The sequence below is a fragment of the Oncorhynchus mykiss genome, chromosome 21 (genome assembly GCF_013265735.2).
Source record: "Oncorhynchus mykiss isolate Arlee chromosome 21, USDA_OmykA_1.1, whole genome shotgun sequence".
NCBI lineage: Eukaryota > Metazoa > Chordata > Actinopteri > Salmoniformes > Salmonidae > Oncorhynchus > Oncorhynchus mykiss.
This window is the reverse complement of record NC_048585.1, coordinates 24887809-24913286: the sequence shown is the minus strand read 5'-3', so window position 1 is coordinate 24913286 and position 25478 is coordinate 24887809. Positions and strand designations below refer to the sequence as shown.

Below are 25478 nucleotides of genomic sequence, written 5' to 3'. Positions count from 1 at the left end.
ATCAGCGCCACAGGTAACTTCCACAAAGCTGGAAACAAGCTGAGAGACAAGGCAAGAAGGGCCTTCTATGACATCAAAGGAACATAAAATTCGACATAACAATTAGGATCTGGCAAAAAAAACTTGAATCAGTTATAGAACTCATTGCCCTTTATGGTTGTGAGGTCTGAGGTCCGCTCACCAACCAAGAATTCACAAAAGATACAAACACCAAATTGAGACTCTGCACGCAGAATTCCGCAACAAATATCCCCCGTATACAACATAAAATACCAGTTAACGCATGCAGAGCAGAATTAGGCCGATACCCGCTAATGATAAAAATCCTGAAAATAGCTGTTATATTCAACAACCACCTAAAAGGAAGCGATTCCCAAACCTTTCATAACAAAGCCATCACCTACAGAGAGATTAACCTGGAGAAGAGTCCCCTAAGCAAGCTGGTCATGGGGCTCTGTTCACAAACACAAACACAGAGACCCCACAGAGAAAACAAAACAATAACTACTTTACCCATTGGAAAGAATGAACAAAAAAACAGAGTAAACTAGAATGGTATTTGGCCCTAAACAAAGAGTACACAGTGGAAGAATACCTGACCACTGTGACTAACCAATACTTAAGGTAAGCTTTGACTATGTACAGACTTAGTGAGCTTAGCCTTGCTATTGAGAAAGGCCGTTGTAGGCAGTGCCCACAAGACACTGCCCACAAAATTAGGTGGAAACTGAGCTGCACTTCCTAACCTCCTGTCAAATGTATGACCATGTTAGAGACACATATTTCCCTCAGATTACACAGATCCACAAAAAATTAGAAAACAAACCTGATTTTGATAAACTCCCATATCTACATGGTGAATTACCAGTGTGCCATCACAGCAGCAAGATGTGTGACTTGTTGCCACAAGAAAAGGGAAACCAGTGAAGAACAAACACCATTGTAAATGCAACCCATATTTATGTTTATTTATTTTCCCTTTTGTACTTTAACTATTTACACATAATATGACATTTGAAATGTCTTTATTCTTTTGTAACTTTTGTGAGTGTAATTTTTACTGTTCATTTTTATTGTTTATTTCATTTTTGTTTATTATCTACTTCACTTGCTTTGGCTATGTTAACTTATGTTTCCCATGCCAATAAAGCCCTTAAATTGAATTGAATTGAGAGAGAGAGAGAAAATGTATGACTCTCCTATGCACTTCTCAGTATTTGGTGTTCAGATATACCTTATTCAGTCTCGTAATGCGCTCTTACGCTCAGTGAATAAATGTCATTCTGAAAACCCTCCCACTTGCTGGCAAACATATTGTCTTGAGGAGTTTATATTCAATAGGGTTTTCAGTAGATTTCTCTTAAACCATCCCTTTAAATACGGTGAACCTTTTAGTTCACATTTTGTTGACAGGCTAGAATATATTGAGAGAACAGTTTCAAAATATTTGGGATAAGTGAAAGAAAGCCATCTCAATATACACGTATTTGTCTCAGTTTCAGCACCAATTGGTAGATTTAAAAATACTCTTGTCTTGTAGATTAATTTAGGTTTAGGAAAGTATTTATGAAACATGAAAAACAGGTTTAGAGATACTAGAGTTACGCATGAAGGAAAGAAAACGGTGGTTTGATTTGTTCTGAAAATTGCCACATTCTTTAACCCATGGTAATGTTGGAAGATTAGTGTACATATAATTATAATAGGGAGAATAGTGTATAATAGTAGGCTATACCCTCGTCTATTGCCTTGCTGCACTAATCATGGAACTGTGGGATGCAGCCTGGTCTTATAGACTAAACGTAGCATAGTGAAAGTACATCCGGGACCCCCAAATTAGTATGATTTTTTACTTTTTGGTATGGTTACTTAAGACAAAAACAAAAGTAGTATATTTTGTCGGACGTATAACGCGAACGTCTAGCAACCCAAAGATTCGAGTTGAAATCTCTTCACGGATAACTTAAGCTAATTAGCAACTTTTCAACTACATACTACTTATTTAGCTATTTAGCTAACCCTTCCCCGAACCCTAACCTTAACCCTTTAACCGAACTCTTAACCCTAACCCCTAGCCTAGCTAACATTAGCCGGCTAGCTTACGTTAGCCACCTAGCTAGAATTCGTAACATATTATACCTTTTGCAAAATCGTAACATTTACTTACTTAAATTCGTACCATATTTTACCTTTTGCAAATTCGTAACATGTCATTCGTAACATACAGTATCATACGAAACAGGTGATGGACAGCCACAAATGAATACATACCATACAAAAAGGATTTACCTTCAGAATAATATGAAATGCTCTGAGACCAGGTTATGGGATGACACGGACAAGTATGCTTTGGGTTACGGCTTGGTCTGCGCTCCACTCCATATAACCATTTAATTAGCATAAATGTATTTAAAAAAAAAAATATTATCAACTGGTACTAATGAGCCTCCGCAACAACCACAGGGCCGTGACGGCATTTGCAGAGGAAGCAAATGAAGGTAAACAAAACAATGTCATTAAATGGAATGATAATGTCGGCTATACCAACTGAAGGGAACTAACAATAGTTGAATATGTGTGGTTATTATGTCTACTGGCAGTCAACATTGACAGTGGATAATGTTTAACATGATGGAACTAGAGTAAGTCGGGGTAGCCTATAATTAAGATATTCGAGAGTGCCCATCCCTACAAGTTACAAGGCTCAGCCTTTCATAAACTTTACTGTGGGAAAGTTATGTGTTGATGTGCTTACATTTGCTGCCGTTATGTATGGTTTCACATTTGTCTTCAGTGATTATAAGGTTAAATGGATCAACAAGTGTCATTTATACTTACGATACCCTTATCCAAATGTATGACTCATTTACCTAGCTCTTATCAATAGCTCTTATCAATAGCTCTTATCAATAGCTCTTATCAAGTTGTAAATTCGAGTGCATGGAGAACGGTGTTATTTCTATCGGGGGAAAAAAGAAAGTAGTTGCTTTTTCCACTTGGAACCGGTAGGTTCACTAGACTTTATTTGCGTGCGAAAGTGGTGGAATCATTTGGGAATTAAGTCGAGGTCAGACTACGGCGTATCTGCAGACACACCTCCGCCACACCTTCATTTCATCTCCACCCCAAACTAATAGCGTGTGAGTAGCATGCTGTTCTCATGCTCAAGTTCAAGGTCAGAATATGCAATGAGAGAGAAGTGCATCAAAAGGGAATTATGTTATATTTACGCATTCTAAACTCAGGTCAGAAATCCCCCCTTAGAGAAAAGCCATGATTTAGCCCAAATCACTCAAGTATCAGTCTCTGGAGCTCTATGGCCCCTGCCCCTCCACCCCCTCCCAGGATCGGCCTCTCATTCTGGGCCGTGTTTTCCAGGCCTGCTGGGTGTCAGCTGGAGTAATGAGATATTTAGCAGAGGGAGAGGGAGAGGGAGCCCCGTCTCCAGGGGGAATACGCTCTAACACAAGAGGCCCCCTGACTGACTCTCCTCCGAATGCAATTTTCTCCCTTCTTTATCTCTCGTCTGCTCGTCAGAATGAAGGGAGGAAATAGGTGCTGGAGAGAGGCAGTAAATATGGCTGAGCTGCCTTCAGCTAAAGAGACATGTTCATCGGCTGATAGATACAGTCAAACCCTCAGAAATGAACACACAGTGAGAGACACACACACCCACACTCAGACAGTCACTCAGACAGACACACAGGCCAGCCCTATAGTATGATAGAGAGGTGATATATATATGCCATCTGGTTAGGATGGCGAACACAGTATGAGCCAAACCCCGTCACAAACTCCCTAACTGAGTCTGAAAACTCGCCTCCAACCAAATGTTTCAATTAAAAGCCTTTTATTCTCCCGTGGCAGATTGTGTGTGTTTGAGCAGGTTTTCCTCCCCAGTTAGGCTTTGAGTAATGTACTGGTGTGATATGATAGATTATAATGTCTGTGGTTTAGTGTCCTCTGTAGTTAAATCACCTCTGCTGTGTCTTTTTTGTTACAGCTCACTGTTTAGCGTGTGTGTGTGTGTGTGTGTGTGTGTGTGTGTGTGTGTGTGTGTGTGTGTGTGCGTGTGTGTGTGCGCAAGTTATTTGTTACTACAACAGGTAGACCTTATCGTGAAATGCTTACTTACAAGCCCTTAACCAACAATGCAGTTCAAGAAAGAGTGAAGAAAATATTTACTAAATAAACAAGGTAAAACATGTAATAAAAAGTAACACAATAAAATAACAATGACCAGACTATTTACCAGTACCAAATTATTTTTCCTTATCCAAGCTGTTATCCAAGATTCAGAATCAAACAGTACTGTCACCAGCAAAGACACAAACACACACACGTAGAGGACACACACACACATACAGAAACACATGTACCTCATTTACAGACACAATGCTCTGATTCTCTCATTTTCTCTCTAAGCTCTCGAAATCTCTGTTCTCTCTCTACCTCCGTCTCCCCGTCCCTCTGACCATCTCTGTTCTCTCTCTCTACCTCCGTCTCCCCGTCCCTCTGACCATCTCTGTTCTCTCTCTCTACCTCCGTCTCCCCATCCCTCTGACCATCTCTGTTCTCTCTCTCTACCTCTGTCTCCCCGTCCCTCTGACCATCTCTGTTCTCTCTCTCTACCTCTGTCTCCCTTTCCCTCTGACCATCTCTGTTCTCTCTCTCTCTACCTCCGTCTCCCCGTCCCTCTGACCATCTCTGTTCTCTCTCTCTACCTCCGTCTCCCCGTCCCTCTGACCATCTCTGTTCTCTCTCTCTACCTCCGTCTCCCCGTCCCTCTGACCATCTCTGTTCTCTCTCTCTACCTCCGTCTCCCCGTCCCTCTGACCATCTCTGTTCTCTCTCTCTACCTCCGTTTCCCCGTCGCTCTGACCATCTCTGTTCTCTCTCTCTACCTCCGTCTCCCCGTCCTTCTTCATCTCACTCTTTCTTTTCCCCACTCCCACTCTCCGTGAGATGATGAAATACTTTTAGAACTCAGGAAATCGCTTTCTGTGGAAATAAACCCATTGTGGACTGTAAGATAACTGGCCCTTATGGGAAGCTAGTCCCTTCCCCTTAGTTGTGTGTGCTTGTTAGTGTCGTGTTACATGTGTGTCAGCTTGCATTGTACCTATGTTGTGTTAGGTTTAGTTTGTAACCAATTTCTTGTGAAACCAATTAAATGTTGGTGTAATTTGAATATGAATTTAGAAAATTCCTTGTGCAATACTGAACCCTGTCTCCCCCTTCTCCCCCACCCTCCCTCCTCCCTCCCTCAGGGCTGCTCGTCTCCCATCGTGGTGAAGTTTGCCGACACGCAGAAGGACAAGGAGCAGCGACGCCTGCAGCAGCAGCTGGCTCAGCAGATGCAGCAGCTCAACAACGCCACCACCTGGGGGAGTCTGACAGGGCTGGGCGGCCTCACCCCGCAGTATCTGGCTGTAAGAGGACACGCCGCGTCGCCCACCCCTTACTGCAGCCCCGCAGCCAACGCATCCGTCGCCGCCGCAGTCAGTGCCACCCTCCCCGCCCCCCACTACCCTCCCTGCCGTCGCCAACCGCCGACTCCCCACCCCCCACGTCCACACCCCCAGAGAGTCAGACCCTGCTTCCTACCCCTTTCCCCCTCTCCTCTCCCTTAAGAGTCCACTCCCCCCTCCTTCTCCCTCTGTCAGGGGGTGTAGCCGTGACAGGGAAATGAGGCCTTTGAATCATAGGGGTCAAGGTTCAATGGGCGGGGCCAATCGCTGGTGCGATCCAATAAGAGGTCTTTCCCATGTCTAAAATTGTCATCCTATTGGGTCACAGCGGTGATTGATTGACAGATTGGCACGTGGTGTTCAGAAGCCTCATTCCCCCTCCCTTCTTCAGTACTTTATAGCATTTCAGAACCCCCCTCTCAATTCATTCTTAGGACCCCCTTCCTCCGGTAGCCTCTTTCAGAACTGATCCTCTTCCCTCTTTCACTCTGAAACCTTCTGTCCCCAAACTCTCTGAAACAGACCAGTCTACTCTTCCTTGAGTCCCCTTCATCACAGCTAGGATCTTTCCTGAAACTGTAAACGTGTAAATAGGTGTACTAGGTGTACAAAGTTGTATATGTACGGCAGTAAATGTACATAAGCCTTTGAGGTTTTTTTTTTACAGTTACTCTGTGTTCTATTCTGAAATTGTACATGTCTCAGGGACTCAGTGGTTAGATGCACAGTAGTAGATGTCATAATCAATGTTTATATAGCCTATAGCCCACATGCAGTAATGCTACCAAGATCATGAAGATACTAAGCAGAGAAAAGATAGTGAGGGTGATCACTGTTTGTATTTCCAATCATTCCTCCTCACTCTGTTTCTCTCTCTTTTATTATTTTCCTATCTATCTCTCTATCTATCTATCTCTCTATCTATCTCTCTATCGCTCCTCTCTTTCTTTCTCCCTCAGTTGCTCCAGCAGGCCACCTCCTCCAGTAACCTTGGAGCCTTCAGTGGGATCCAACAGATGGCAGGTGAGTCATGTAGATGCACACACACACACACACACACACACACACACACACACACACACACACACACACACACACACACACAGAGTAATATTGTAGAAACAATGCAGCAACTCGTTTTCTGAGATGTCGCTGTTGTTCAGATTTGTCTTGAGTCTGTTATCCATCAGGACAGAAGAGTGTACCAGGCCTCAAAGGAGGGATGTTTAGTCCGGCACTAAGGCAACACAGAAGGAAAATAGAGAGAGATGAGAGAGGAGCTCTGCTCACTGTTTCCCCCTGCTGGTCACCTTTGTCTTTTCCTCTGCATGTTCTCCTACACACACTCCCACCTATCTCTCTCCATCCTTTATCCTCTTTGTCCCGCTCCTTTGTCTCTGTATCTCCTCTCCTTCTTTCCTTCAATTGCTTTCTCTGAATCCCCCACCCTGTCATACCCCCCCCCCCCCCCCCCTTTCTCCCGTCCTCCTACGCCCTGCCTTTCTCCCTCTTGCCGCCTCACTCCCACCCTCTCTTTCTCCCTCCCTCTCTCTCTCTTTCTCGCTCTCTCCCTCTCCTTGGGTGCTCAGTAAGCTGTCAGCTCCTAATTGTAGACTGTTTAGCTGGCTGACAGAGAGAGGCAGAGGGGGAATATTTATAGCAGCTATCGGCACAGGAGTACTGTAATTGCCAGCACCACTGAAGGAAAAAAGGCATTCTAATAAGTAGTGCAAAACTCGACGGATTTCAGGAACTGGTTGTTGCAGGGCAGAAATAATGTATTCCTAAAGTAGTAAGCTCATTGGCTCAAGTTTTTAAAATGCGTATCTGTGTCTTGCAAAATAGGTGGGTTGAGCGTTCTGGACTTGGGAACATTTTTAAGAGACAGTAATGTTGGTTGATGTGGTGTAGTTGAGTGAGGATGGGCTCTGAGGATGTTTTACCTCAGTGAACGGCTGTTAGAACGCTCTCTCTCATACACACACACACACACACACACACACACACACACACACACACACACACACACACACACACACACCTACCTACAGAAACGCTCAGGGACTTGGAACTGGAAGCGAAATCGCGGCTGCATTCCGGAATCCTTTTGGCCGTCCATCTGTCGCTGGGCAACCGTACGTGATTGGCAGTAGATGTGAGACAGCTCAGTGACATCTGGTCCCAGTCTTCAGCATGAGGAGTCGGAGAGCTGTGAGAGGCTCAATTACCCCAATGAGCATTCAATTAGAGCCAGCTAGCTAGCTAGCGCTTACGATAGAGCCCCAGCCCAGCTCAGCCCAGGCGGCATACAGAGGCTCCCTAAAGCTATACAGCCCAGAGTACACAGCACAGCCTGCCAGCTGTATAGCCCCAATACTGGAGCTTCCTCTTTCTGATACAGTTGAAGTCGGAAGTTTACATACACCTTAGCCAAATACATTTAAACTCAGTTTTTCACAATTCCTGACATTTAATCCTAGTAAAAATTCCCTGTCTTAGGTCAGTTAGGATCACTACTTTATTTTAAGAATGTGAAATGTCAGAAAAATAGTAGAGAGAATTATTTATTTCAGCTTTTATTTCTTTCATCACATTCCCAGTGGGTCAGAAGTTTACATACACTCAATTAGTATTTGGTAGCATTGCCTTTAAATTGTTTAACTTGGGTCAAACTTTTCACGTAGCCTTCCACAAGCTTCCCACAATAAGTTGGGTGACATTTGGCCCCTTCCTCCTGACAGAGCTGGTGTAACTGACTCAGGTTTGTAGACCTCCTTGCTCGCACACGCTTTTTCAGTTCTGCCCACAAATGTTCTATAGGGTTGAGGTCAGGGCTTTGTGATGGCCACTCCAAGACCTTGACTTTGTTGTCCTGAAGCCATTTTGCCACAACTTTGGAAGTATGCTTGGGGTCATTGTCCATTTGGAAGACCCATTTGCGACCAAACTTTAACTTTCCGACTGATGTCTTGAGATGTTGCTTCAATATATCCCCAGAATTTTCATCCCTCATGGTGTATCTATTTTGTGAAGAGCACCAGTCCTTCCTGCAGCAAAGCACCCCCACAACACGATGCTGCCACCCTCGTGCTTCACGGTTGGGATGGTGTTCTTTGGCTTGCAAGCCTCCCCCTTTTTCCTCCAAACATAACGATGGTCATTATGGCCAAACAGTTACATTTTTGTTTCATCAGACCAGACGACATTTCTCCAAAAAGTACGATCTTTGTCCCGATGTGCTTTTGCAAACTGTAGTCTGGCTTTTTTATGGTGGTTTTGGAGCATTGGCTTCTTCCTTGCTGAGTGGCCTTTCAAGTTATGTCAATATAGGACTCGTTTTACTGTGGATAAGGATACTTTTGTACCTGTTTCCTCCAGCATCTTCACAAGGTCCTTTGCTGTTGTTCTGGGATTGATTTGCACTTTTCGCACCAATGTACGTTAATCTTTAGGAGACAGAACCCATCACCTTCCTGAGCAGTATGACAGCTGCGTGGTCCCATGGTGTTTATACTTGCGTACTATTGTTTGTACAGATGAACGTGGTACGTGGTTCAGGCATTTGGAAATTGCTCCCAATGATGAACCTGACTTGTGGAGGTCTACAATTTTCCTGAGGTCTTGGCTGATTTCTTTTGATTTTCCCATGATGTCAAGCAAAGAGGCACTGAGTTTGAAGGTAGGCCTTGAAATACATCCACAGGAACACCTCCTTGACTGAAATTATGTCAATTAGCCTATCAGAAGCTTCTAAAGCCATGACATCATTTTTCTGGAATTTTCCAAGCTGTTTAAAGGCACAGTCAACTTAGTGTATGTAAACTTCTGACCCACTGGAATTGTGATACAGTGAATTATAAGTGAAATAATCTGTCTGTAAACAATTGTTGGAAAAATTACTTGTGTCATGCACAAAGTAGATGTCCTAACCGACTTGCCAAAACTATAGTTTGTTAACAAGAAATGTGTGGAGTGGTTGAAAAACTAGTTTTAATGACTCCAACCTAAGTGTATGTCAACTTCAACTGTAAATGTTGCATTTTCAGGACAGGTGCTCTCTGCTGTTTCACATTCCAGACGAAGTGTAGCCATTGTACATGAATAGCTTCCTTAGATCTCAGTCTTTATGAACAGGTACAGTAGAGAGGTTTGATATTATAGATAGCTGTTCTGTCCACATTAAAGTGATGGTAAACTGGTAGCGTTGATGAGTCTTCTGTTCTGCTCTCTAGTCAAACCAAATCAAATCCAATTTTATTTGTCACATACAAATAGCTGTGTCTCCTAGTCTTAGTCATCCTCCGGGGCCGTCAAACTCAACTCTGGACCTTGAAGCCAGTTCCACTGCCTTGTTCCATTGTTGCCCTCTAAGCAGGGACTGATTGGGTGCAATTAATGATTAGGCAGATCAGAACACCAGCCAGCTCTGCACCTCGTAGGGTGGGAGTTGAACACCCCTGCTCTTGGGAATGGTGTTATAACTTGTTTCGCTTGATTAAGTGGCATTAGGCCTCCCATCTGTGTGTGTGTCTGACTGACTGACTGAGTGTATAGAGTGTAGGGTCAGATCAGTGTCTCTCCACTCAGCCGAGCCTGATTGAGTCATCCGCTCCACTCTAAACCCACAAAGTGACAAAGCCACTCGACAGCGCTGCCCTCCATCCGCAGAGTGGAAAAATACAGTGTGTTATGCAATAGCATAGGGACTACTTCTAACACAGCACATACCGTGGCTTTCATCATGCTTTATCGGAGTGTTAGTGTGAAACAATGGTCAGACTGAAGAAGATGAGCTATTCTCGGGTCTGTCTTGTTCCTCTTCAGGTTTCTTTCTCCTTTAGGAGTTTTCCTTACCAATTAAGCACTCTGTGACAAATGAGTTTCTTAAAAAGGGCTATGCTAATAAGATTAGACATTGTCTTATAGAGATAGATGTGTTTTACAAGAATGATGTTGTTTATCAGGATGACTGGTTGGAACAAGTTTTTCAAAATGTGCTACTAAATATATTTATAATGTCCAGGTTGTGAAGTGAAGAACAGAACTGTATTTTTTGGGAAATGGAGATTATTTTCTGAGGTTAAAGGCATGTACAGTGCCTTGCGAAAGTATTCGGCCCCCTTGAACTTTGCGACCTTTTGCCACATTTCAGGCTTCAAACATAAAGATATAAAACTGTATTTTTTTGTGAAGAATCAACAACAAGTGGGACACAATCATGAAGTGGAACGACATTTATTGGATATTTCAAACTTTTGTACCAAATCAAAAACTGAAAAATTGGGCGTGCAAAATGATTCAGCCCCCTTAAGTTAATACTTTGTAGCGCCACCTTTTGCTGCGATTACAGCTGTAAGTCGCTTGGGGTATGTCTCTATCAGTTTTGCACATCGAGAGACTGACATTTTTTCCCATTCCTCCTTGCAAAACAGCTCGAGCTCAGTGAGGTTGGATGGAGAGCATTTGTGAACAGCAGTTTTCAGTTCTTTCCACAGATTCTCGATTGGATTCAGGTCTGGACTTTGACTTGGCCATTCTAACACCTGGATATGTTTATTTTTGAACCATTCCATTGTAGATTTTGCTTTATGTTTTGGATCATTGTCTTGTTGGAAGACAAATCTCTGTCCCAGTCTCAGGTCTTTTGCAGACTCCATCAGGTTTTCTTCCAGAATGGTCCTGTATTTGGCTCCATCCATCTTCCCATCAATTTTAACCATCTTCCCTGTCCCTGCTGAAGAAAAGCAGGCCCAAACCATGATGCTGCCACCACCATGTATGACAGTGGGGATGGTGTGTTCAGGGTGATGAGCTGTGTTACTTTTACGCCAAACATAACGTTTTGCATTGTTGCCAAAAAGTTAAATTTTGGTTTCATCTGACCAGAGCACCTTCTTCCACATGTTTGGTGTGTCTCCCAGGTGGCTTGTGGCAAACTTTAAACAACACTTTTTATGGATATCTTTAAAAAATGTCTTTCTTCTTGCCACTCTTCCATAAAGGCTAGATTTGTGCAATATACGACTGATTGTTGTCCTATGGACAGAGTCTCCCACCTCAGCTGTAGATCTCTGCAGTTCATCCAGAGTGATCATGGGCCTCTTGGCTGCATCTCTGATCAGTCTTCTCCTTGTATGAGCTGAAAGTTTAGAGGGACGGCCAGGTCTTGGTAGATTTGTAGTGGTCTGATACTCCTTCCATTTCAATATTATCGCTTGCACAGTGCGCCTTGGGATGTTTAAAGCTTGGGAAATATTTTTGTATCCAAATCCGGCTTTAAACTTCTTCACAACAGTATCTCGGACCTGCCTGGTGTGTTCCTTGTTCTTCATGATGCTCTCTGCGCTTTTGACGGACCTCTGAGACTATCACAGTGCAGGTGCATTTATACGGAGACTTGATTACACACAGGTGGATTGTATTTATCATCATTAGTCATTTAGGTCAACATTGGATCATTCAGAGATCCTCACTGAACTTCTGGAGAGAGTTTGCTGCACTGAAAGTAAAGGGGCTGAATAATTCTCAATTTTTCAGTTTTTGATTTGTTAAAAAAGTTTGAAATATCCAATAAATGTTGTTCCACTTCATGATTGTGTCCCACTTGTTGTTGATTCTTCACAAAAAAATACAGTTTTATATCTTTATGTTTGAAGCCTGAAATGTGGCAAAAGGTCGCAAAGTTCAAGGGGGCCGAATACTTTCGCAAGGCACTGTATATGAGTAGACAACAACATGTATATGAGTTGACAACAACATGTATATGAGTAGACAACAACATGTATATGAGTAGATAACAACATGTATATGAGTAGACAACAACATGTATATGAGTAAATAACAGCATGTATATGAGTAGACAACAGCATGTATATGAGTAGACAACAACATGTATATGAGTAGACAACAGCATATATATGAGTAGACAACAACATGTATATGAGTAGACAACAGCATATATATGAGTAGACAACAACATGTATATGAGTAGACAACAACATGTATATGAGTAGACAACAACATGTATATGAGTAGACAACAGCATATTTATGAGTAGACAACAGCATATATATGAGTAGACAACAACATGTATATGAGTAGACAACAACATGTATATGAGTAGACAACAGCATATTTATGAGTAGACAACAGCATGTAAATGAGTAGACAACAACATGTATATGAGTAGACAACAGCATGTATATGAGTAGACAACAACATGTATATGAGTAGACAACAGCATATTTATGAGTAGACAACAGCATGTAAATGAGTAGACAACAACATGTATATGAGTAGACAACAGCATGTATATGAGTAGACAACAACATGTATATGAGTAGACAACAACATGTATATGAGTAGACAACAACATGTATATGAGTAGACAACAACATGTATATGAGTAGACAACAACATGTATATGAGTAGACAACAGCATGTATATGAGTAGACAACAGCATGTATATGAGTAGACAACAACATGTATATGAGTAGACAACAACATGTATATGAGTAGACAACAACATGTATATGAGTAGACAACAACATATATATGAGTAGACAACAGCATGTATATGAGTAGACAACAACATATATATGAGTAGACAACAGCATGTATATGAGTAGACAACAACATGTATATGAGTTGACAACAACATGTATATGAGTAGACAACAACATGTATATGAGTAGACAACAACATGTAAATGAGTAGACAACAACATATATATGAGTAGACAACAACATGTATATGAGTAGACAACAACATGTATATGAGTAGACAACAACATGTATATGAGTAGACAACAACATGTATATGAGTAGACAACAACATGTATATGAGTAGACAACAACATGTATATGAGTAGATAACAACATGTATATGAGTAGACAACAACATGTAAATGAGTAGACAACAACATATATATGAGTAGACAACAACATGTATATGAGTAGACAACAGCATGTATATGAGTAGATAACAACATGTATATGAGTAGATAACAACATGTATATGAGTAAATAACAGCATGTATATGAGTAGACAACAACATGTAAATGAGTAGACAACAACATATATATGAGTAGACAACAACATGTATATGAGTAGACAACAACATGTATATGAGTAGACAACAGCATGTATATGAGCAGGCAACAGCATGTATATGAGTAGACAACAGCAAATATATGAGCAGGCAACAACAGACAGCTGGCGGATGTACACGTGTTGTTTATCGCATGAGAAGTCTGCACTGTGACTGCGTCACACACACACACACACCTCCTGTCCAGGCCGGTCGTCACGGCAACCACAGAAACGGAACATTCTGATCAGGCTGTTCCCGGAAGAAGAGAAGACAGAAGATTTCAACGCTTGTTCTTCCACGCTGTCAGACGGGCCAATCGGGACACGAGCACCTCACTAACCAATCATACTAGCGCCTTCTCTTTATTGGTCATACTGGGTTGAGCCATCTCGTCCAATGAAAACTGTTAGTGGAAAAATAATCATCCTAACGCCCTTTAACCATTCACCCAGGTGCCAAAATCTTCTTCATGGTGTCTCGTTCATGTGATGTTGTGTGTGTGTGTGTGTATTGTGTGTATTCATGGTACTGTATATACATTCAGACTGTATATACGACACATACCTCGCATTTGACAAGGTGTCCGCCCCTTTTTCCTGGGTCCACAGGAGTGTTCTATAAACGGGCGTAGTTCTCTCTGTGAGTTGGTCGTTGGGGCTTCATTGCTCTGTCCTACAGAGTGAGTCTGTCTGCCTTATGGAGCCTTGACCAGCTGTCTCTCAGTAAGCTAAACAGCACTTCAGCATATGTCCAATCTACTACGCCATATTTCTCTATTCACACACACGCGCTCTGTCTCACGCACACACACACACACACACACACTAACTGCTCACATACACACTTTCTCTCTCACACACACACACACACACACTCTCTAACTGTTCACATACACACGTTCTCTCTCACACACACACGCTACTGTCACACACAGTGCAGGGTGCGAGGTTGACCACCCCTACAGGTGTTTAATGGTCGTTACTTTAACATCAGTCAGAAGCTGGCATGGCCTCATTAATTATGCCTAAGTGATGGCCCATATGCTAATGCCATGTAGCTAATGAGTAAACCAGGCTACAGTTAGCCTACATACTAGACTAGAGTTGCATACTGTACATTATTTACTGCCTCCAGAAACCTCACGGCACAGAGAGAACAAAGCTCTATGTTAATGTAGAGTCCAAATGCCTTGTTATATTACACGTTGTTATCTGTAAAAGACAACAATAGAATCAAACAGGAAGCTAGACAAAGTAGGGTAGATGACGTCTAGAGATGTTCCACAGGTGTTTATGGAAGAGCTTGGACAGGCGGTTGCCAGTGCCATCTCTCTTCCCCCTTGCAGGAGTTTAAGTCCAGCCTGTCCATGTCTGTCTGTGGTCCACAGTTGTCAGGATCACCTCTGTCTTGGATTGGTCATACCCCCCCCCCCCCCCCCCCCCCCCCCCCCCCGAAAAGTGAACTAAGATGGTACGATAGTATTGTATTTATATAGCACTTTCCACCTCAACCACCATTCATGAGTAACATTCAGCTTGTCAACCCGAGTAGACGCCTCTTCTTCGGCGCCCACGCGGTTAGCACCCGGTTTCGGATGCGGTCCAGACGTGGTCCCCAGGTTTGACAACACCCTCTCTGGCTCCTCTCCTCCAGGTATGAGTGCTCTGCAGTTGCAGAACCTGGCCACTTTAGCAGCGGCAGCAGCGGCGGCCCAAAACTCAGCCGGCCCCAACGCAAACCCCCTGTCCTCCAACGCGGCCTCCCTCGGAGCGCTGGCCAGCCCAGGTAACGCCGCTTCAGAGGGGGGGGGGGGGGTCAAACGCGGGGGACACCTGCCCTCCTGTCCTACCACCACCATCCTTTTCACTGTCGTCAGCAATACCATCCTCTTCGTCATCATTGCTGATGATCAAACCATCTTCATCATCATCACCGTCATTATCTTCGTCGTAGTCATTGCCGTCAACACCCACAAGATATCGCTCCATGGTGTGTGTCCGCCATCTCTTGTTCATGCGTCGTGTTGTTGTTACCATGGAGACCCCATGCCGTGTCCGTCCCGGCGCCTGCCTGCGTGTCTGTGTCTGACAGCACTTCACCTCCTCACCGTGTCATGTGACGTGCACACCTATACGGCCATATCATTCCGCGTTGTGTGTAATAAGTACTATAGCTCAATGTCGTCTGTGATCGGTTTTCGCACTGAGAGTTGTCTGTGGGTGGGTGTGTGTGGTTGTTTGTGTGGATTTGTTGTGCCTTTAAAGTGACTCGTCTCTTCGCTTCACAAGCCCTCTGAGACACGGGAACCTTAAGTGCAGTGGAGTTGTTTGGAGGGAGGGATGGTTGTTGGCACCTTTATGTGTCGTGTGTGATCTCTGGACGTGGCCAGGGTCTGGTGACTAGAGACAGACAGACAGCAGTCAGGAGTTTTCTGGAGGAGATGGCTCATCTAGGTCACATTGAGACACTCTTCTCTCCGTCTATTCCTCTTCTTCACTCTCCTGCTTTTCTATTATTCTGCTCTCTCTCTCTCTGCTTTTCTCTTATTCTGCTCTCTCTCTCTCTGCTTTTCTCTTATTCTGCTATCTCTCTCTCTGCTTTTCTCTTATTCTGCTCTCTCCCTCTGCTTTTCTCTTATTCTGCTCTCTCTCTCTCTCTGCTTTTCTCTTATTCTGCTATCTCTCTCTCTGCTTTTCTCTTATTCTGCTCTCTCTCCCTCTGCTTTTCTCTTATTCTGCTCTCTCTCTCGCTCTGCTTTTCTCTTATTCTGCTCTCTCTCCCTCTGCTTTTCTCTTATTCTGCTCTCTCTCCCTCTGCTTTTCTCTTATTCTGCTCTCTCTCTCTCTGCATTTTTCTTATTCTGCTCTCTCTCTCTCTGCTTTTCTCTTATTATGCTCTCTCTCTCTCTGCTTTTCTCTTATTCTGCTCTCTCTCTCTCTGCTTTTCTCTTATTCTGCTCTCTCTCTCTCTCCCTCTGCTTTTCTCTTATTCTGCTCTCTCTCTCTCTGCTTTTCTCTTATTCTGCTCTCTCTCTCTCTGCTTTTCTCTTATTCTGCTCTCTCTCTCTCTCTCCCTCTCTGCTTTTCTATTATTCTGCTATCTCTCTCTCTCTGCTTTTCTCTTATTCTGCTCTCTGCATTTCTCTTATTCTGCTCTCTCTCTCTCTCCCTCTCTGCTTTTCTCTTATTCTGCTCTCTCTATCTCTCTCTCTGCTTTTCTCTTATTCTGCTCTCTCTCCCTCTGCTTTTCTCTTATTCTGCTCTCTCTCCCTCTGCTTTTCTCTTATTCTGCTCTCTCTCTCTCTGCATTTCTCTTATTCTGCTCTCTCTCTCTCTGCATTTCTCTTATTCTGCTCTCTCTCTCTCTGCATTTCTCTTATTCTGCTCTCTCTCTCTCTCCCTCTCTGCATTTCTCTTATTCTGCTCTCTCTCTCTCTCTGCTTTTCTCTTATTCTGCTCTCTCTCTCTCTGCTTTTCTCTTATTCTGCTCTCTCTCTCTCTGCTTTTCTCTTATTCTGCTCTCTCTCTCTCTCTGCTTTTCTCTTATTCTGCTCTCTCTCTCTCTCTGCTTTTCTCTTATTCTGCTCTCTCTCTCTCTCTGCTTTTCTCTTATTCTGCTATCTCTCCCTCTGCTTTTCTCTTTTTCTGCTCTCTCTCCCTCTGCTTTTCTCTTATTCTGCTCTCTCTCTCTCTGCTTTTCTCTTATTCTGCTATCTCTCCCTCTGCTTTTCTCTTATTCTGCTCTCTCTCCCTCTGCTTTTCTCTTATTCTGCTCTCTCTCTCTCTGCTTTTCTCTTATTCTGCTCTCTCTCTCTCTCTGCTTTTCTCTTATTCTGCTCTCTCTCTCTCTCTGCTTTTCTCTTATTCTGCTATCTCTCTCTCTGCTTTTCTCTTATTCTGCTCTCTCTCTCTCTCTCTGCTTTTCTCTTATTCTGCTCTCTCTCTCTCTGCTTTTATATTATTCTGCTATCTCTCTCCCTCTGCTTTTCTCTTATTCTGCTATCTCTCTCTCTGCTTTTATCTTATTCTGCTCTCTCTCTCTCTCTCTGCTTTTCTATTATTCTGCTCTCTCTCTCTCTCTGCATTTCTCTTATTCTGCTCTCTCTCCCTCTGCTTTTCTCTTATTCTGCTCTCTCTCTCTGCTTTTCTCTTATTCTGCTCTCTCTCTCTCTCTCTGCTTTTCTCTTATTCTGCTCTCTCTCTTTCTCTGCTTTTCTCTTATTCTGCTCTCTCTCCCTCTGCTTTTCTCTTATTCTGCTCTCTCTCTCTCTGCATTTCTCTTATTCTGCTCTCTCTCTCTCTCTGCTTTTCTCTTATTCTGCTATCTCTCCCTCTGCTTTTCTCTTTTTCTGCTCTCTCTCCCTCTGCTTTTCTCTTATTCTGCTCTCTCTCTCTCTGCTTTTCTCTTATTCTGCTATCTCTCCCTCTGCTTTTCTCTTATTCTGCTCTCTCTCCCTCTGCTTTTCTCTTATTCTGCTCTCTCTCTCTCTGCTTTTCTCTTATTCTGCTCTCTCTCTCTCTCTGCTTTTCTCTTATTCTGCTCTCTCTCTCTCTCTGCTTTTCTCTTATTCTGCTATCTCTCTCTCTGCATTTCTCTTATTCTGCTCTCTCTCTCTCTCTCTGCTTTTCTCTTATTCTGCTCTCTCTCTCTCTGCTTTTATATTATTCTGCTATCTCTCTCCCTCTGCTTTTCTCTTATTCTGCTATCTCTCTCTCTGCTTTTATCTTATTCTGCTCTCTCTCTCTCTCTCTGCTTTTCTATTATTCTGCTCTCTCTCTCTCTCTGCATTTCTCTTATTCTGCTCTCTCTCCCTCTGCTTTTCTCTTATTCTGCTCTCTCTCTCTGCTTTTCTCTTATTCTGCTCTCTCTCTCTCTCTCTGCTTTTCTCTTATTCTGCTCTCTCTCTTTCTCTGCTTTTCTCTTATTCTGCTCTCTCTCCCTCTGCTTTTCTCTTATTCTGCTCTCTCTCTCTCTGCATTTTTCTTATTCTGCTCTCTCTCTCTCTGCTTTTCTCTTATTCTGCTCTCTCTCTCTCTGCTTTTCTCTTATTCTGCTCTCTCTCTCTCTGCTTTTCTCTTATTCTGCTCTCTCTCTCTCTCCCTCTCTGCTTTTCTATTATTCTGCTATCTCTCTCTCTCTGCTTTTCTCTTATTCTGCTCTCTGCATTTCTCTTATTCTGCTCTCTCTCTCTCTCCCTCTCTGCTTTTCTCTTATTCTGCTCTCTCTATCTCTCTCTGCTTTTCTCTTATTCTGCTCTCTCTCCCTCTGCTTTTCTCTTATTCTGCTCTCTCTCCCTCTGCTTTTCTCTTATTCTGCTCTCTCTCTCTCTGCATTTCTCTTATTCTGCTCTCTCTCTCTCTCCCTCTCTGCATTTCTCTTATTCTGCTCTCTCTCTCTCTCTCTCTGCTTTTCTCTTATTCTGCTCTCTCTCTCTCTGCTTTTCTCTTATTCTGCTCTCTCTCTCTCTGCTTTTCTCTTATTCTGCTCTCTCTCTCTCTCTGCTTTTCTCTTATTCTGCTCTCTCTCTCTCTGCTTTTCTCTTATTCTGCTCTCTCTCTCTCTCTGCTTTTCTCTTATTCTGCTATCTCTCCCTCTGCTTTTCTCTTTTTCTGCTCTCTCTCCCTCTGCTTTTCTCTTATTCTGCTCTCTCTCTCTCTGCTCTTCTCTTATTCTGCTATCTCTCCCTCTGCTTTTCTCTTATTCTGCTCTCTCTCCCTCTGCTTTTCTCTTATTCTGCTCTCTCTCTCTCTGCTTTTCTCTTATTCTGCTCTCTCTCTCTCTCTGCTTTTCTCTTATTCTGCTCTCTCTCTCTCTCTGCTTTTCTCTTATTCTGCTATCTCTCTCTCTGCTTTTCTCTTATTCTGCTCTCTCTCTCTCTCTCTGCTTTTCTATTATTCTGCTCTCTCTCTCTCTCTGCTTTTCTCTTATTCTGCTCTCTCTCTCTCTCTGCATTTCTCTTATTCTGCTCTCTCTCTCCCTCTCTCTGCATTTCTCTTATTCTGCTCTCTCTCTCTCTCTCTGCTTTTCTCTTATTCTGCTCTCTCTCTCTCTGCTTTTATATTATTCTGCTATCTCTCTCCCTCTGCTTTTCTCTTATTCTGCTATCTCTCTCTCTGCTTTTATCTTATTCTGCTCTCTCTCCCTCTGCTTTTCTCTTATTCTGCTCTCTCTCTCTCTGCATTTCTCTTATTCTGCTCTCTCTCTCTCTGCATTTCTCTTATTCTGCTCTCTCTCTCTCTGCATTTCTCTTATTCTGCTCTCTCTCTCTCTCCCTCTCTGCATTTCTCTTATTCTGCTCTCTCTCTCTCTCTGCTTTTCTCTTATTCTGCTCTCTCTCTCTCTGCTTTTCTCTTATTCTGCTCTCTCTCTCTCTGCTTTTCTCTTATTCTGCTCTCTCTCTCTCTCTGCTTTTCTCTTATTCTGCTCTCTCTCTCTCTCTGCTTTTCTCTTATTCTGCTCTCTCTCTCTCTCTGCTTTTCTCTTATTCTGCTATCTCTCCCTCTGCTTTTCTCTTTTTCTGCTCTCTCTCCCTCTGCTTTTCTCTTATTCTGCTCTCTCTCTCTCTGCTTTTCTCTTATTCTGCTATCTCTCCCTCTGCTTTTCTCTTATTCTGCTCTCTCTCCCTCTGCTTTTCTCTTATTCTGCTCTCTCTCTCTCTGCTTTTCTCTTATTCTGCTCTCTCTCTCTCTCTGCTTTTCTCTTATTCTGCTCTCTCTCTCTCTCTGCTTTTCTCTTATTCTGCTATCTCTCTCTCTGCTTTTCTCTTATTCTGCTCTCTCTCTCTCTCTCTGCTTTTCTATTATTCTGCTCTCTCTCTCTCTCTGCTTTTCTCTTATTCTGCTCTCTCTCTCTCTGCATTTCTCTTATTCTGCTCTCTCTCTCCCTCTCTCTGCATTTCTCTTATTCTGCTCTCTCTCTCTCTCTCTGCTTTTCTCTTATTCTGCTCTCTCTCTCTCTGCTTTTATATTATTCTGCTATCTCTCTCCCTCTGCTTTTCTCTTATTCTGCTATCTCTCTCTCTGCTTTTATCTTATTCTGCTCTCTCTCTCTCTCTCTGCTTTTCTATTATTCTGCTCTCTCTCTCTCTCTGCATTTCTCTTATTCTGCTCTCTCTCCCTCTGCTTTTCTCTTATTCTGCTCTCTCTCTCTGCTTTTCTCTTATTCTGCTCTCTCTCTCTCTCTCTGCTTTTCTCTTATTCTGCTCTCTCTCTTTCTCTGCTTTTCTCTTATTCTGCTCTCTCTCCCTCTGCTTTTCTCTTATTCTGCTCTCTCTCTCTCTGCATTTTTCTTATTCTGCTCTCTCTCTCTCTGCTTTTCTCTTATTCTGCTCTCTCTCTCTCTGCTTTTCTCTTATTCTGCTCTCTCTCTCTCTGCTTTTCTCTTATTCTGCTCTCTCTCTCTCTCCCTCTCTGCTTTTCTATTATTCTGCTATCTCTCTCTCTCTGCTTTTCTCTTATTCTGCTCTCTGCATTTCTCTTATTCTGCTCTCTCTCTCTCTCCCTCTCTGCTTTTCTCTTATTCTGCTCTCTCTATCTCTCTCTGCTTTTCTCTTATTCTGCTCTCTCTCCCTCTGCTTTTCTCTTATTCTGCTCTCTCTCCCTCTGCTTTTCTCTTATTCTGCTCTCTCTCTCTCTGCATTTCTCTTATTCTGCTCTCTCTCTCTCTCCCTCTCTGCATTTCTCTTATTCTGCTCTCTCTCTCTCTCTCTCTGCTTTTCTCTTATTCTGCTCTCTCTCTCTCTGCTTTTCTCTTATTCTGCTCTCTCTCTCTCTGCTTTTCTCTTATTCTGCTCTCTCTCTCTCTCTGCTTTTCTCTTATTCTGCTCTCTCTCTCTCTGCTTTTCTCTTATTCTGCTCTCTCTCTCTCTCTGCTTTTCTCTTATTCTGCTATCTCTCCCTCTGCTTTTCTCTTTTTCTGCTCTCTCTCCCTCTGCTTTTCTCTTATTCTGCTCTCTCTCTCTCTGCTCTTCTCTTATTCTGCTATCTCTCCCTCTGCTTTTCTCTTATTCTGCTCTCTCTCCCTCTGCTTTTCTCTTATTCTGCTCTCTCTCTCTCTGCTTTTCTCTTATTCTGCTCTCTCTCTCTCTCTGCTTTTCTCTTATTCTGCTCTCTCTCTCTCTCTGCTTTTCTCTTATTCTGCTATCTCTCTCTCTGCTTTTCTCTTATTCTGCTCTCTCTCTCTCTCTCTGCTTTTCTATTATTCTGCTCTCTCTCTCTCTCTGCTTTTCTCTTATTCTGCTCTCTCTCTCTCTCTGCATTTCTCTTATTCTGCTCTCTCTCTCCCTCTCTCTGCATTTCTCTTATTCTGCTCTCTCTCTCTCTCTCTGCTTTTCTCTTATTCTGCTCTCTCTCTCTCTGCTTTTATATTATTCTGCTATCTCTCTCCCTCTGCTTTTCTCTTATTCTGCTATCTCTCTCTCTGCTTTTATCTTATTCTGCTCTCTCTCCCTCTGCTTTTCTCTTATTCTGCTCTCTCTCTCTGCTTTTCTCTTATTCTGCTCTCTCTCTCTCTCTCTGCTTTTCTCTTATTCTGCTCTCTCTCTTTCTCTGCTTTTCTCTTATTCTGCTCTCTCTCCCTCTGCTTTTCTCTTATTCTGCTCTCTCTCTCTCTGCTTTTCTCTTATTCTGCTCTCTCTCTCTCTGCTTTTCTCTTATTCTGCTCTCTCTCTCTCTCTGCTTTTCTCTTATTCTGCTCTCTCTCCCTCTGCTTTTCTCTTATTCTGCTCTCTCTCTCTCTGCTTTTCTCTTATTCTGCTCTCTCTCTCTCTGCTTTTCTCTTATTCTGCTCTCTCTCCCTCGGCTTTTCTCTTATTCTGCTCTCTCTCTCTCTGCTTTTCTCTTATTCTGCTCTCTCGCTCTCTGCTTTTCTCTTATTCTGCTCTCTCTCTCTCTCTGCTTTTCTCTTATTCTGCTATCTCTCTCTCTGCTTTTCTCTTATTCTGCTCTCTCTCTCTCTCTGCTTTTCTCTTATTCTGCTCTCTCTCTCTCTCTGCATTTCTCTTATTCTGCTCTCTCTCTCTGCTTTTCTCTTATTCTGCTCTCTCTCTCTCTGCTTTTCTCTTATTCTGCTCTCTCTCTCTCTCTGCTTTTCTCTTATTCTGCTCTCTATCTCTCTCTCTCTCTCTCTCTCTCTCTCTCTCTCTCTCTCTCTTTCTTTGCCCTCCTGTCTCTCTTTACTCATATTACTCCATTCTCCATTTGTCCTCTCTCTCTCTTCACCATCTCTCTTGTCCTCTCTGCCTTGCTCCTCCAGTTCCCTGGTTGCTGTCTTTTCTGGAGTAGCCAAGTAACAGAGCGTGAATAAGAGCTTTGTTTAGTGTTACCCATCACCCTTTGCCTGTCCTGCTCCCTGCTTTCACCCAGCTGCTTAGCATTGGTTCAAATGTGAATTCTGCTCTCTCGCTCGCTCACTCTCTCTCTCTCTCTCTCTCGCTCTCTCGCTCTCTCTCTCTCGTGTGTTCTGTGGATACTAGAGCTACATTATTAGTGCATGCTCAGACTCTGCTCAGTGCCAATGAAAGGCGACACTCTCCGTCAATGACATTTTGACTGAATATTAGTTTCAATTTGATAAAGACAGCCAATTTACCATTGAGAGACTGTCTTGATTTTCATTTGTGCTAAGTCTATTTTAAGATATCCAATCTTTCTGATGCAGTGTAAGCGTGACTTAGAGGGGTGTGTGGACATTATGTCTACTGGACTATGGACACTTTCTGGATAATCAAATAAACGACTGTCTGTGAGGGACAATTGTTATTCACCCACATTGTACTTAGGGACGATTCAGCACTTAGGCATGCTCTTGTCCCTAATGATCTGTTCTTTTGTATGTGTGTGTCACAATCGTGTCTGTGTGTGTGTCACAATCATGTCTGCGTGTGTGTCACAATCATGTCTGTGTGTGTGTCACAATCATGTCTGTGTGTGTGTCACAATCATGTCTGCGTGTGTGTCACAATCGTGTCTGTGTGTGTGTCACAATCATGTCTGTGTGTGTGTCACAATCATGTCTGTGTGTGTGTCACAATCATGTCTGTGTGTGTGTCACAATCATGTCTGCGTGTGTGTCACAATCATGTCTGCGTGTGTGTCACAATCATGTCTCTGTGTGTGTCACAATCATGTCTGTGTGTGTGTCACAATCATGTCTGTGTGTGTGTCACGATCGTGTCTGTGTGTGTGTCACGGTCGTGTCTGTGTGTGTGTCACAATCGTGTCTGTGTGTGTGTCATGATCGTGTCTCTGTGTGTCACAATCATGTCTGTGTGTGTGTCACGATCGTGTCTGTGTGTGTGTCACGATCGTGTCTCTGTGTGTGTGTCACAATCGTGTCTGTGTGTATGTCACGATCGTGTCTGTGTGTGTGTCACGATCCTGTCTGTGTGTGTGTCACGATCGTGTCTCTGTGTGTCACAATCGTGTCTCTGTGTGTGTCACGATCGCGTCTGTGTGTGTGTCACGATCGCGTCTGTGTGTGTGCCTGTGTCTCCGTTCTAGGGCTAAATTAACCTTGTAAAAAAAAACATGCCAAATGTTTGCTGAGATATATCTCTGTCATACCGTGGGATCCTGAACAGGAGTCTAGTGAAGGGTCTAGTTGGTTATCTGGCACTCTTGCTTGCGCTCTTGCCTGCCTGTCTGCCTGCTTTAGGTTTGGTCATTACACGACTGCCTCACGAAGAAACGACCGAGTCCCTCACCTTTTCATCGCTAAACACGCATCCACAACTACTGTGTTCATCCTGCTCTGCATTCACGTGTGAGGGATCTTTATATGTACACTGTTACCTGGGAGCTACTCTCATTTCTCTAGGACACTCAGTGTTGAATGAGGGCAGAGAGATTTACTTCCTGCCTGTCACTCTCTCAGCTCCAGTTTGTCTGAGCAGGGAGGATGTTGTTGCTTATGTCACTAAAACGTCCAATTGGATGCCTCCGCTTCTCTAACACGCGTGCTTGTCTTGCTCTTCCTTCCTCTTTCTCTCCCTCCCTCTCTTGCCCACTCCTTCCTCTCCTCCTCCTCCCCCTGGTATCCTCTCTTCCCGACAGCGGGCCCCACAGCCAACTCCTCGGGCATGAACTCTCTGACCTCTCTGGGCACTCTACAGGGCCTGGCTGGCGCCACCATGGGTCTGAACAACATTAATGCACTAGCAGGTAGCGTCAACAGTGAGTATTCACCGACCATTGGCCGCTCACCACTCATCTCACCACCACCGCCATCGCCATCACTCAGACACAGGGATACGCTGCTGTTGCAGAGGAACGTCATATCTAGAAACCACCTCCAGTCTGTGTTACAAACATGAATAATAATACTGGTAATGATCTATAGACGGTACTCTAAACACTATCAAATTCCACCCAAGTCCCGGATCCAAACATCTGTCACTGTGACCCTCAAACTATGCCCGTGGTTGCCATGTGGCGTCCCTCTGTGTCCGCTCCCTGAGAAATCACCTGTTCAGCCTGGCTTTATGCTCCAGGCTGCACCCCCCCCCCAACCCAACCCACCACATCCTCACAAAGACCACGGCTACCAATACATCCATCCATTTATTCATGAACCCATCCGCTTCCTGGTTGTGTCACACGGGGTGGTGCCTATTGTAAGAGTGCTGCTGTTGATATTGTCGCTTCACGTCTGTGCGGGGGTCGTGTACATGTCACTAGTGAATCTGCACACTCGTGTGTAAGTAGAGGTTCATTTGTTCAACAACAAAAAAAGGAAAAACCTTTTAGTAGAGGTGGAGAAGAAAAAATTCTGAAAATAACAAAGAATACGGAAGTGGCCTTAATCAGGTATATAAGTCTACCTTGATGAGATGAGTCGTAGCAGGCCATGGCAGTGAGTTTCTCTGGCCACATTGAGTGTCTGTCCTGTCATGTCCTGCTACACCTCTGGGGGAAAG

General features: G+C 43.5%; 1 protein-coding gene across 31 annotated transcripts in view; it reads left to right on the top strand.

The window, feature by feature from the left end:
- The window catches only part of LOC110501039 (CUGBP Elav-like family member 2), a 227764-nt gene that overhangs the window by 189991 nt on the left and 12295 nt on the right, over nucleotides 1-25478 (top strand). For 6 of the 31 annotated variants that reach the window (XM_036957414.1, XM_036957410.1, XM_036957413.1 and 3 more), the window contains 4 exons: nucleotides 5271-5501; nucleotides 6431-6494; nucleotides 15218-15349; nucleotides 24616-24735. In XM_036957414.1, coding sequence (XP_036813309.1) covers nucleotides 5271-5501; nucleotides 6431-6494; nucleotides 15218-15349; nucleotides 24616-24735 — 547 coding nt within the window. The remainder of the gene's footprint in view (nucleotides 1-5270; nucleotides 5502-6430; nucleotides 6495-15217; nucleotides 15350-24615; nucleotides 24736-25478) is intronic. The other 25 variants (XM_036957418.1, XM_036957417.1, XM_036957419.1 and 22 more) reach the window with 14 other exon arrangements.